Raw genomic sequence first — 14,346 nt, forward strand, 5'->3', positions numbered from 1 at the left:
GGAAAGAAGGCGGCTAAGAGGGGATCTTATAGAAACATATAAGATGATTAGAGGTTTAGATTGGGTGGATGGTGATAGCCTGTTTCCTCGGATGGAGAAATCTAGCACGAGGGGGCATGGCTTTAAATTAAGGGGGGGTAGTTATAGGACGGATGTCAGGGGCAGGTTCTTTACCCAGAGGGTGGTGAGGGACTGGAATGCCCTGCCTGCTGCAGTTGTAAATGCGCCTAGTTTGGGGGCGTTTAAGAGATTGGTGGATAGGTTTATGGACGAAAAGGGATTGGTTTAGATTAGTGGGTCAATGTTTTTTTTTAAAAATAAGACTGGTCGGCGCAACATTGTGGGCCGAAGGGCCTGTTCCGCGCTGTAATGTTCTATGTTCTATGTTCTATGTTCTAACATAAGGTCGTACCAAGGCAATAAAGGAATACAGGGATAGCACAAGGTGGTGAAGCTGAGGCAGGGTATCAGCCAGATCTGTTGAATGGTAAAGCAGGCTTGAAGGGCCAAATGGTCTATTTCAGCTCCAATTTACTATCTGGAGGGCAAAGTGCATAGTGCAAGGTGCCATCCGAAGGTAGAAGAGATCTATAAAGGTGGTGCGAGTCACATGGTAATGATTAGGCGCCACAGGGTTTGGTTCTGTAAAACCCAGTAGCTTGAAGGAAAAAAGGAACCACTGCGGGAAGTAAAGAGGTCTGCCGTTCAGAGCTGCTGACAGAGAAAAAGAGTTTAAAGAAATGAGATAGAGTGAGAATGATGTGTAGGACAAAATACTTGGAGATTAGAAAGAATGAGAAAAGTAACCTTAATAACAAGCAACAAAATAGGAAAATAAATAAAGATTGCAAAGAATCGATGCATGTTGGGAAATGATTGATATTGGAAGTGCAGCAAGTAAACTACTGAATCCTTTATGTGCACCCAAAAGGACGGGTAGGACCTTGATTTAGAACAGCAGAGCATAGAGCTGTGTCGTGTTAATGTGGTGTGAGTCTGGATTATATACTCAACTATTTGCAGTGAGATTTGAAATCATAAAATCTTACAGTGGAGAAGGAGGTCATTCGGTCCATCGAATCTGCACCGACCACAATCCCATCCAGCCCTATCCCCATGCATTTACCCCAGCTAGACCCCTAAGGGGCAATTTAGCATGGCCAATCCACCTAACCTGCACATCTTTGGACTGCGGGAGGAAACCGGAGCACCCGGAGAAAATCCACACAGACAGTGACCCAAACCAGGAATCGAACCTGGGTCCCTGGCACTGAGAGTCAACAGTGCTAATCTCTGTGTCACCATGTCACCCCTCACAACAATTCTGGCTCAGAGCAGATAATGATGCCCACCGAATCCAAAGAGACTAGGGTACAGTGCTAGAATTCAAGGAAGCTAAAGGAATGTGTCTAAACCACAGGAAAACAGTTCAGAATAACAGAAATTAGACTATTCTCTTTTTGTGCTTCACTTTCCCTCCAAAATGTTACAGCATATTTTTTATTTTTGAGCCTTCCTATTCCAATCTTATTTGCAGCCTGGCCGACAAAATCAGTGGACACACAACATTGAGAAAACCACAACGACCTCTTCTCCTGGTACGCCTGATGCCCGAGCTTTCAGCTACAGATTCTAATTGGACTTGATGCTAATATTTTTGATTACATCCTGTAGTGATTCCACAAGGTATTTTGCAATTCTTGGAACAATCGTCCTTTCATAAACAAAAAAAGTCGCCTGAATTCACTCCACTTTCCTTCAATATTTTTCACTTTTCTCGATCATTTTGGGGGGAATTCTGAACTGGAGTTGACAAAGGCCCTCACTTCCAATATCCCACTGCAGATATTTGAGCATACAATCCAGGTTGACACCACATTGCACTATACCGACTCAAGAACAGTTTCTACCCTATTGCTGTCAGACCTTTGAACGGACCTACCTCGCATTAAGTTGATCTTTCTCTACACCCCAGCTATGACTGTAACACTACATTTTGCACTCTCTCCTTTCCTTCTCTATGAACGGTATGCTCCGTCTGTATAGAACACAGAACATTACAGCGCAATACAGGCCCTTCTGCCCTCGATGTTGCGCCAACCACTGGAATGAATCTATTGACCCTCTAACCTAAACTATTCCAATATTATCCATATGCCTATCCACTGACCATTTGAACGCCCTTAAAGTTGGCAACTCCACAACTGCTGCAGGCAGGACATTCCACGCCCTTACTACCCTCTGAGTAAAGAACCTACCTCTGACATCCGTCCTATAATTATCACCCCTCAATTTAAAGCTATGTCCCCTCGTGTTAGCCAACACCATCTGAGGAAAAGCATGCAAGAAACTATGCTTTTTACTGAATACAAATATGTGGCAATAATAAATCAAATCAAAAAAGATCATATCAGCCCTGCTCACAATTTTAGACCAAATGGGCATCCAAACAGCTGGTTCAGAAAGTATGTATTACCACTTATATAGCACCTTACCATAGCCTCCAAACCTTTTGCACCCAAACAAATTAAATGAAGATCCAGTGACTATTATGTAGGCAGTTAATTTGTACAAAGCAGGATTCCACAACAGACGCTATTCCAGAATGGACATGTGACATGTTTATCATGCTGTCACAGTTCAGTCTCCTCATTTGGAGTCATCTGTAAAGAAATAACTGACTCTGGGGTCTCAAACTCAAAGGGATTTTTCACCCACTTCTTCCCTTTCAGAATGTGAAATAGTTTTGACTTTTTACTCACACTTGCCAAACTTTCCATGACTTTTGGAAAGTACCTAATCGTGCCCAGTGCTGAAGACAACCATCATCCTTTCATTGCGATTTTAGGTTCAGTTCGCTTAGAATTAAAAAGATGTCTGGGAATGTTAAGCAGTACCGCATAGCCTCAAACAACTTATTGTGCCAATGTACCCAATGTAAACGAGCAAGGTTGCACATTCTGTGACATCGGCAGCATGGTAGCACAGCAGTTAACACGGCTGCTTCACAATGTCAGGGACCCGGGTTCGATTCCTGGCTCCAGTCACTGTCTGTGTGGAGCTTGCACATTCTTCCCGTGTCTGGGTGGGTTTCCTTCGGGTGCTCTGGTTTTCTCCCATGCTCCAAAGATGTGCAGGTTAGGTGGATTGGCCATGCTAAATTGACCCTAGTGTCAGGGGGATTAGCTTGGGTAAATGCATGGGGTTTCGGTGATAGGACCTGGGTGGGATTGTGGTTGGTGGACTCGATGGGCCAAATGGCCTCCTTCTGCACTGTAGGGTTCTAAAACAGAGTTAGTATTTAACATTCACCACCAAGCGAATCAGTCGGAGAGGACAATTTTTCAAGGAGCAAAGTGTGGATTGCATACCTCAGTTCACCAACTCTGCCAAGCATCCAAGCCCTTGACAGGCAACGTACCTCTAAGTAGAGTAATAAATGTGTGTGCTCAGCCTCCATTTCAGAACTTAGAGACTTGTAAAGCCGGTACTGAGTGCGCTGTGTTTAATGAAATTCACGACTTTCACAGTTCCTTCCATTACCATTTCAAGATTGGATGTAATTCCTTTCAATGCCAATACTTGCAGTGAATGAAGCAATGATTCCAGGTAATGTCCTGACCAGCTGCTTCCTTAATGTAACTCCACTGCTTTTTCCCCACTCCATGTTGGCAGTCCCTTCGCTTGTGATTCATCTGCAATTAACCCAGTTGAGCTCATGCTTTCCAATCATGATGTGGAGAAAGCTGGCATTGGACTGGGGTGGGCACAGTAAGGAGTCTCACAACACCAGGTTAAAGTCCAACAGGTTTATTTGGTAGCACGAGGTTTCAGAGCACTGTTCCTTCATAAGGTGAATGCACCTTTCCAATCACGTAACTATTCCATGTTCCAAAGACCAGTGTGTCAGTAGTGTTGGCTGGTAATATCAAGCAGCACACATATCCTCAAACAATTCACTGTGCCAAACATACCCAAAGTAAACGAGCAAGGTTGCACATTCTGTGACGTCTGTACTTTCATCCAACTGTATTGAGAAGTCCTGTGCTAACATGAAATGAGAAATAAGCTAAATTCTCAGTTACATTACTAATTCGGCACACCACTGCGTTGTCACCTTGTAGGAGACATTTCAGTTTTTCAGCTGACCTTCCCATCTGGGACTGTGCAAGCCAGGTCTAATGCTGCAGGGAGAATCAATCACTTCACAACACTTTCTCTTTAGCAAAGTGCTAAGCTACCACGTAGGAGGCTAATTGGACTTTGTCATTCAATGTTGAATTTCTGCTAAGATTCCGAGCTGCTGATTTCACTTCTTGCTGTATCCTTTGAAAAACATCCATTTTTTCTCCAGATCACCATTTGATGGTCTTCAGATATCTTTGCAGTTTTAAGGATTTAAAACTCTCATTCTCCAATATTTCCCTGCATATAACAACACATGGGCTTTGCTTTGGTACAATTAGCAAAACCATACCTCAAGAATCATCTTTATACTGCTTTGTTCCTGATTTTAATTTCCCCTTTGTGGGCTGTTCACTGGAGACCCTGGTGCTCTGGACAGAGCTAAGAGTAGCACTCCTCTACCCTGCCATGGACTCTCCAGCAGATTCCGATGTGAAATCTGGCCAGTAGATTTATTTATTTATTAATTAGTGTCACAAGTAGGCTCATATTAACACTGCAATGAACTTACCATGAAAATATGCTGAAGATACACTGCCCATTAGTGTCTCTGACTGTTTCTTTCCCGTCACAACGCGATCCATGTTCACAGTTCCCTTATACAGCTCGCAATGGGAAGAAGTTCACCTCCAAGTGAATTCATGTACACACAAGATGCTTGGTGCCAAGTGTATGTTCAGGGAGCGCTGACCTGCTCATTGTTGCCTCTTATGATTGCAGACTGCTAGCAGTGATGTTTATTTCAACTCTCAACGTACAGAAGTTGACTTCCCCAGCCAAGATATGTTACAAAATGTCTTCTACCTCTGCTTGAGACCCAATGGTCTCAGTGCTTCACTCTACTCATCCCTTGTATGGCTCATAAACAGAATTTCCAAAGGGGTCAAACACTGAGACAGTGGGGTTTGGCTGTGTTTAGGGGAGTGCATAAATCAGGCAATCTTTGGGGAACACCACAACCCTCTTTACACGCACCCGTGACCCACCCATGGGTCGTGACCACCTGCTTTGAAAAATCTAGCATTGGAATTGCTGGGCAGGGATGACTGAGGGACCCACGTCCTGACTTGTGGCAGAGCGTGTTGATGGAAAACAACACTAATCATTGACGAAAGTGTCACTTGAGTCAAGAGCAATATGCGAGGACATAAATACAAAACTTTTATTGACTGAAACGACACTCAAGATACAGATTGAATCCTACTAAACAGTGCCACCTGTGCTGAATGTTCATGACACACAACCCCCCCCTAGCCACCAACCACCTCAATCATCTTTCACCCACAACTCCTTAATCCTAGGAAACAAGAGTTTGAATTTAATGGTTTCCTGTCATTTACCAAAGATTGGAGACATTTGATGAAACAAAGAAAACACTAAGCTGTGGGAGACAGCTTGACAGTAACATTTGTAAAACAGAACATGATGCCTTCCCACCTTGCAATAAACTGGACACAAGCTTCAGCTGAATTGGAAACAGTGGACTATAGGGTTGGTTCATGTCAAACTACTTTTCCCTAATTCACCAGATTAAATGGTGGTGCCACATTCAATCAGGGCGCTGGCTGACTTGGCTCAAATGGTATACACCACTGTCGCATGCATTATAATTCTAACTATGCTTACCAAGTGTGTCAGCTTGTTTAAAACATCTAACCCCTGTGATTCTTTAAGCAGTCGCTATCTGAAGGCTGCAATTCATTCAGAGTGGACTGCAGACAGAACAAAGAGCTCTCAGTCCTTACATACGGTGGTCTGGAGTGAGAAGTAAATGGCAGTCCCTCCTGCACTGCATGACAGAGAAAAAGCATTGTCCTGGGATTCCTGCACAGTTAGTTAAGCTGCACGGTCTTTGTATTACAACAAGCAAAGCAAGAAATTGCATTTATATTGCATCTTTCAAATCCCATGACGAAGCCAAGAGTTTCACAACTAAGTATTTTTACTTTTGATTACCACTGCAGTTCAGCAAAGTGCAGCAACTTGTGCACAGGGTTAGACACAGTAAAGCTCCATCCACACTGTCCCCATCAAACACTGCCAGGACAGGTGCAGCATGGGGTTAAACACAGAGTAAAACTACACTATTAGATCAAGCAGTCATAGCTCAAGCAAAGTGAAGTTCCTTTTATACTGTCCATTAAACACTTAGTCAGACACCGAGGTGTTATATGTAGATTGAAGTGCTCTCTGCCTGCATTAAGGATATGGCTCAGCTCTGGCAGACCCAATGCACACAACCTCTTAGTAATTTTAAAAGGAGTCTGGTGGTAAAGATTCCTCTTGAAATGGCATGCAATCTGAATATATTTTTCATCTTAGTGCCAAGTAACAAGACAGAACCCTCTATTAGAAAAATTGTTTCACAAAACTCTCAACAAGACTGGGAGCTGTAAAACAAAGAACAGAATGTGCAATGTGAAGAGGTTATCAAAACACTCAAGTTTATTTCGCAGAACAGGTGCACTGTTGCTTTTTTCCACTCTTGGGACCCACAACATGAATCTAAATCAGCCACACACTCAAGGAAGTTCCAAAGCTATGACAATGAAGCAATAAATGGTACTTGAGGAGATTTATGTACTAAATTTTCTATTGTTTATCTTGTGTCCTCTGAAATGCATGACCACAACAAGATGACAACAGGGCAGTATCTGGTATGAATAGCCATGGGGCAGGAGTGCTAATATGGGCTTTAGCAGCGATGGTGGAGACTGGACGTTCCTAGACAGGGTGTAGGGGCAAGTGGCCCTGTATTTTAGTCAAACTCTGGTGTAGATGCAGAGGTTTGGCACCGAAGGCATCCATCTAGCAGTACATTGTGTGACGATACTGCAGTTTATTAGCAATATGAGATTGCCTGTGCTGTTTGATAAGTGATGTGGAACAGGTCCCAGGAATTTGACAGCTTTGAGAGGGTGGTCCTGCATCTTGTTGTAATTGGAACCAGGCCGAGGGTTTGAAAAGACTAGCAGAGGTCCTTTAGATCGACACCAGTGCGGAGAGAGAACCTGGTCTTCTTCAGAACTGTCAACTGGAAAGTTAGGTTCATTCACTGAGGAGTTCCCAGAATCTGGCAGGGTCGGGAAAGCAAATTGATCCAAGACCAAAGCAATGCTGGCAGGAAACAAAGAGAACAGGAGAGAAATCTAGAATTCTAGCACAGGCTGAATGCAACAAGTTGGAGGGATTTGTGAAACAAGAAGATTGGGGCAGTCTTGATTTTCTGCCCAGTTCTCATTCTGAAACACGTCCAGAACACCCTTCCAGTGCTGCTGGGATATTAGACTCCCACATTTAATGCTACCAGGCTCCAACATCATTGTGTGTTCTGAGGATTCGACGGCGAGCCAAACCTGGAATTCAAAGTGTAATCATTTCCAGAAGACCCCAGTAAAAAAAAATCTAGATATAATGGAAGGTATCTATTGTTAATTTGATGGTAATTTGTGTTTGAAGAGAAGAGAAACTTGTAATTGGTGCAGTAGCAGCTTCATCAATATTTTGGAATGAAACATAAAAATTGAGAGAGAGAGCAGGCAGAGAAACATTATAGAAAGAGAGAAAATACAATTTTATTTTACATTTCTTCAACCCATGTCACTGACGATCATTAATGCCTAATTTACCATATCATTGTACAATTTCAGCTTAAATTCTCACTGTTTAAACTCTTGCTGCTTAACCTGCATAGTTCATAAAAGATAGGGGCAGAATTAAGCGATTCAGCCCATCAGGTCTGCTCCGCCATTCGATCGTGGCTGATATGCTCCTCATCCCCATTTTCCTGCCTTCTCCCCATAACCCTTCAACTCATTCCAAATAAAAATCTGCTTAACTCTTCCTTAAATTTGCTCACTGTCCCAGCATCCACCGCTCTTTGGGGTAGTGAATTCCACAGATTCACAACCCTTTGGGAAAAGTAGTTTCTCCTCAACTCTATTTTAAATTTGCTACCTCTTATCCTAAGAGTATGACCTCTCGTCCTAGAATGCCTCACAAGAGGAAGCATCCGCTCCATGTCTACTTTATCCATACCTTTTATCATCTTGTATACCTCAATCTGATCTCCACCCATTCTTGTAAATTCCAGAGTCTCGGCCTAAACTGTTCCATCTCTCTTCATACGACAAACCTCTCATCTCTGGAATCAATCTAATGAACCTCCTCTGAACTGCCTCTACATCTTTCCTCAAACAAGAGCACCAAAACAATGCACAATACTCCAGGTGCGACCTCATCAATGCCTTGCATAGCGAGCTCAAATCTGAGTAATGTGATTGCCACTTACCGTAATTGTTGGTGGGATAACGTTTGCGCAGTTTCTCAGTCAGCTTGGATACCTTGCTTCTGATGGGCTCGTTCTTGTTAAAAAATCCATTGTCCTGCATGGTCAGTTCGTAATCCCCGCCACATTGTGGACCATCATCATCCTCCTAGACACAGAGGCACAAAACAAGGTCATCAGATCAGAGGTCCCCACGAGTGTTCATTCAATCCAATCCAAATGATTTGGGGAGAAAAAGCCAGTAGCCTTCATAATTGTTTACCAAGCTTTTTGTCCATGTCAGGACTGCCATGCAGCCACATATAATTAAGCACACGTCCCCATTAATTTGCACTTAAGTCGCTGAAAAAAAATGAATACAAGATCTAAGGAAATGAAGGGTTGAATTTATCATTGTACAAGGAGCAGAGTGCTCAGACTCGCTTGGATTATGGCTGGTTCAGCCAACCTGCATTAAGCAATAGCAGCTGTTGGGTCACAGAACACAAGACGACCAGTCTTAAGTAGATGCACACCCAGTCCAGGATTCCTACACAACCCAAGGCCCTATTGAGGCCTCTAGACAGGAAAACATTTCCTCTCTTTAACAGAAGCACTTGTCCAAATATACAATAAGACAAAAGAGTAGCATTCTGTGCATGGTGGCGTGTTTGCAAACTACTAACTGGAAGATTAGATTTTTTTCTGGCCTGAGAAGTGGCATAAAAATGCTTCTTGTTGATGAAAGGAAGGTTTCTGTTTTCAACACACGAGTCTATGTTCAGTAATGATTTAAATTGTTTCACTTGCAATTTTGGAGTGCGATAATTGATTTTTTAAATTCATGTACGGGATGTGAGCATCGCTGGTTGGGTCAAGCATTTATTGCCCAATCCTAACCACCTTCCATTTCTGAGGGCATTTAAGAGTCTAGCACGCTGCTGTGGCTCTGAAGTCATATGTAGGCCAGACCAGGTAAGGACAGTAGATTTCCTTCCCTAAAGGACAGTAGTGAACCAGATGGGTTTTTACGCCAATCAACAATGGTTTCGTGGTTATCGTTAGACCTTTAATTCCAGATGTTTTATTGCTGTAGATAAATGTGGCTGTTACTTGGCTTGAAACAGGATCACACAAACAGCAGAACTGAATGAACAGTTCATTGATCTATTGCGACTTTATCTCAGGGAGGAACGTTGTCCAGAACACAGAGCTCGTTTTCAAACTGCGACATGTAATCTTTTGTAGGATCATAGAGGTTTACAGCGTGGAAACAGGCCCTTCAACCCAATTTGTCCATGCCATCCAGTTTTTACCATTAAGTTTACTTATTGTCACAAATAGGCTTACATTAACAGTACAATGAAGTTACTGTGAAAATCTCCTAGTCGCCATACACCGGCACTCGTTCGGTTACACTGAGGGAGAATTTAGCCAACGCATCTAACCAACACATCTTTTGGACTGTGGGAGCACCCAGAGGAAACCTACGCAGATACTAGGAGAATGCGCAGAGAGTGATCTAAGCCAGGAATCAAAATCAGGTCCGTGATGCTGTGAGACAGCAGCACTAACCACTGTGCCACCATACCACCCTAGTCCTAATCCCAGTTGCCTACCTTTGTCCCTCTATACCCATCTTATCCATGTAACTGTCTAAACACTTTTTAAAAAGACAAAGTTGTACCTGCCTCTACCTGTTTGTTCCAGACACTCATCATCCTCTGTGTGAAAAAACTGCCCCTCTAGCCCCTCTTGTATCTGCCCTCTCACCTTAAACCTATGCCCTCTAGTTTTAGATTCCTGTACCTCGGGGAAAAGATGTTGACGATCTAACTGATCTATGCCCCTCATTATTTTAAGACCTCTATAAGATCATCCCTAAGTCTCCTACGCTCCAGAGAAAAAAGTCCCAGTCTAGCCAGCTTCTCCTTATAATTCAAACCATCAAATCCCAGTAGCATCTTAATAAATCTTTTCTGCACTCTTCCTAATTTAATAATATCCTTTCTATAATAGGTTGACCACAACGGTACACAGTATTCCAAGCGCAGCCTTGCCAACGTCTTGTACAACTTCAACAAGACGTCCCAACTCCTGTATTCAATGTTCTGACCAATGAAACCAAGCATGCTGAATGCCTTCTTCACCACTCTGTCCACCAGTGATTCCATCTCAAGGAGCTTTGAACCTGTACCCCTCGATCTCATTGTTCTATAGCTTTCCCCAAGTTATACCATTAACTGATTGAGTCCTGCTCTGGTTCACTCGACCAAAATGCATCATCTCACACCTATCTAAACTAAACACCATCTGCCATTCGTCAGCCCATTGGCAATCCTATTGCAATGCTAGAGAACCTTCTTCACTGTCCACTATGCTACTAATCTTGGTGTCATCTGCAAGCTTACTAACCATGCCTCCTAAATTCCCACCCAAATCATCAATATAAATGACAAATAACAGTGGACCCAGCACTGATCCCTGAGGCACACCTCTGGTCACAGGCCTCCAGTTTGAAAAAAAACAACCCTCTACAACACTTCTGTCTTTTGTCATCAAGCCAATTTTGTATCCAATTGGCTACCTCACCCTGGATCCCATGAGATTCAACTTTATGCAACAACTGACTATGCAGTACCTTATGCCCTCTACTATAGACAGACAGGACCTTTGACAATGCAGCACTCTCTCAATATAGCATATGAGTCTGGGCTACGTGTCTGAGTTCTGAAGTGGAATTCAAATCTACATAGGAGGTTTCAGTTACTGTTGAAAGGTTATTTAATGGGAATCGATTGTACATTTAGCTGCAGAGGAGCTAAACATGGAGTTAACAGGTTACTGCTATAGAAAAATCAATGAATTCTGCCTTCCCAGCAAACTCCACTACTTAAAACCACATTTTTAGTGCAGCAACATCATTTTTATTTCTGGAGCCTTTGGCCAGGAGTGTGTCAGCAGGGTCCTTCAATTACAATCAATCCTTGTGAAGATGTACTCACATATGAAGTATTCAGGGGATCAGATATGCTGGACGAACGGCACTTATTCACAATCAACACAATGAAAGCCACAGATGGGTTATCGGATTTGATTCCTCTAAGGATCGTCAGCCATGCTGAAGCCTTGCTTTTCTGAACGTACAGCAAAACTCTGTGTGGCCATTATAAAGAATCACAGAATCCCTGCAGCACAGAAGCAGGCCATTCGGCCCTTCGAGTCTGGTCCAACCACAATCCAGGCCCTATTTCCGCAACCCTCGTTTGCCCTGCTAATCCCCCTGACACTACGGGCAATTTAGCATGACCAATCTACCTAACCTGTACATCTTTGGGCTGTGGGAAGAAACTGGAGCACCCACAGGAAACCCACGCAGACACGGGAGAACATGCGAACCGCACACAGATTTGGAATTGAACCCGGATCCCTGGCGCTGTGAGGCAGCAGTGCTAACCACTGTGCCACAATATAGAAACACAGTTGATCTTTCAGCTCCTTGAGCCTACACTAGCCCTCAATTAGATCATGGTTGATCTGTACCTCAATTCCATCTTGCCACCTTGGCTCTGGAATTATATTAGTTCACACTCCATATTTTCAGCTCCTTACTGAGCCCACCCTCACAGCTAATTTTCGCAGGTCCTCAACTTCTGCCAGTTCCATTGGGTAACATTTGCCAGATAAGACACTCACAAGAACAACCAGCTTTTGTACAGTACTTTCAGTGTGGATAAATTGTCCCAGGATGATCTACTGGAACATTAGCAAACAAAACTTGGCATTATGCCAGTTAAGGGTACAGGTGACTAGAAGCTTAATGTTAAGGGAAGTTTTAAAGGAGGAAAGAGGGATAGACAGGGAAGAGGTGTAGAGAGGGAATGCCAGAGCTTAGAGCCTGGTTAGCTGAAAGCAAGGCAAATGGTACAGCCAATGGCTGGAATCTGGGAAGTGGAGAGATTTGCTGGGTTGTGGGGTTGCAGGAGATTTCGGCGACAGGGAGAAATGTGCCACACAAGGTTTGAAACCAATTGTGGGAATTTTTAAATCAAGGCATTGCGTAGTCAAAACCAACACGGGACCATGAGCACTGGGGTGAGTTAGGATGTAGGCAGCAGAGCGTTGGATGAGTTCAAGGCTAGAAGATAGGACACTGGTTAGGACTGCACTGAAACAGTCAGGTGGTGACAAAGCATGAATGAGGATGTCAATAGACAAGTTTAGACAAAGCAGAGTCAGGTGATGTTAAAGGTGAAATAGGCAGTGACGGTGCAGAAGCTCGTTTCAGGGTCAATACCAAGCAGCCTGATTCAACCAACAGCAGAGATAAATCACTGCTGTACTAACAAGTCCATCGTAAACAGTATTGTGTGAATTGCTGTTTACAACAAGGGCAATTCGATACAAACATTTAGATTGTAAATGGGCTTAATTTGGCTCCCAGCAAATTGATACAGCCCTGTAAATTGAGCTTAGGAAATATCTCCACGGTCTGTAAAATCTAATGTACAATCATGCGGATAATACAGAATTCCAGGCATGTGGCTGAAGTAAGTGTTTGCATATGTTTGTCATACTAACAAGAGCACCATTTCTCCTTTTGTTGCTGGAGGTTACTGGGAACCCTTAGTCATTTCGGAGCCCAACACAAGGAGGAGAAATCCCTCTCCTTCCACTTGTTTAATGATGTTTCATTACAGCCAAGGATAGTGAGCAGATTTTATCATCAGCCTTGAAAAGATGCCTTAGGATATCAGCATTGGGTTAGACCCATTTATATCTCCAGCCGTGGCTCAGAGAGAAACACGCTGTCTTCTGAGTCAATAGGTCAAGACCTGAGTTGCACTCAGAGCGGCATGGTAGCACAGTGGTTGGCACTACTGCCTCATAGCACCAGGGACCCGGGTTCGACTCCCAGCTTGGGTCGCCATCTGTACGGAACCTGCATATTCTGTGTCTGAGTGGATTTCCTCCGGGTATTCCATTTCCTCCCAGAGTCGGGAAAATGTGTTGGTTAGGGTGCATTGGCCATGCTAAATTCTCCCTCAGTGTACCCGAACAGACGCCTGAGCATAGCAACTAGGAGATTTTCACAGTAACTTCATTGCAGTGTTAGTGTAAGCTTGCTTGTGACACTAATAAATAAATTAAAATTAAATTAATTAAAAACTGAATTGAGACTGACACTCATATTGCAGTACTGAAGGAGTGTTGCACGACCTGAGGTACCATCTTTCAGAAATGTTAAAACGCGGCCTTATCTGCCTTCTCAGGTGGACATAACAGATCTCATGGCACTATTTGGGAGGTGATCACCGGATTTCTCCCCCATCTCCTGCAGGCAATATTTAACCTTCATCAACATCCCGAAAATAGTTGGCTTGGTTTGTGGAACATTGCATAAATTGGCTGCTTTCGATCCTGACAATAAAATATTTCAAAAGTACGTCACTGGTTGCAAAGTGTTTCAAGATGTCCTGAGATCTTGAAAGGTGATATATCAATGCAAGTTATTCTTTCTGTACCAACACCCCAACCTGCCACTAATGCAACCTGGACACAAGTTAAATGCTCAGCATCTCAGTTGTGAATCTATTGTTGAGATGACAGATGATCTTGCTCATTCCAATGAGGGAAAAATGGTGCTATTCAACTGCTCCCCATCTCTACTTCAATATACTTGTTCTACAAGTTAATTTCCATCTGTTTCTTTGATCTTCTGCAAAGCACAACCGTGCATTCTACAAGAACTGTTTTCAGCAATATTCCATGTTGTACTTTCAATCTCCATTAACAAGACCTCAAGTTATTTACAAAGATTCAGCTCCATTCCAGAAAGAATTGTTTTTGATTCTGTATTCAGTCAACAACTTGTATTTATGGGGGTGTAAGGG

At 43.2% G+C, this 14,346-nt stretch overlaps 1 protein-coding gene across 2 annotated transcripts in view; it reads right to left on the reverse strand.

Annotated features, from left to right (window-relative positions):
* Window positions 1-14,346, reverse strand: part of zfyve27 (zinc finger, FYVE domain containing 27) — a 186,276-nt gene that overhangs the window by 74,694 nt on the left and 97,236 nt on the right. For both annotated transcript variants that reach the window (XM_080205935.1, XM_080205936.1), the window contains one exon: window positions 8,477-8,621. In XM_080205935.1, the coding sequence (XP_080062061.1) occupies window positions 8,477-8,621 (145 nt within the window). The remainder of the gene's footprint in view (window positions 1-8,476; window positions 8,622-14,346) is intronic.

This window comes from Carcharhinus amblyrhynchos, chromosome 17 (genome assembly GCF_965287045.1).
Source record: "Carcharhinus amblyrhynchos chromosome 17, sCarAmb.v2.hapA, whole genome shotgun sequence".
Lineage (NCBI taxonomy): Eukaryota > Metazoa > Chordata > Chondrichthyes > Carcharhiniformes > Carcharhinidae > Carcharhinus > Carcharhinus amblyrhynchos.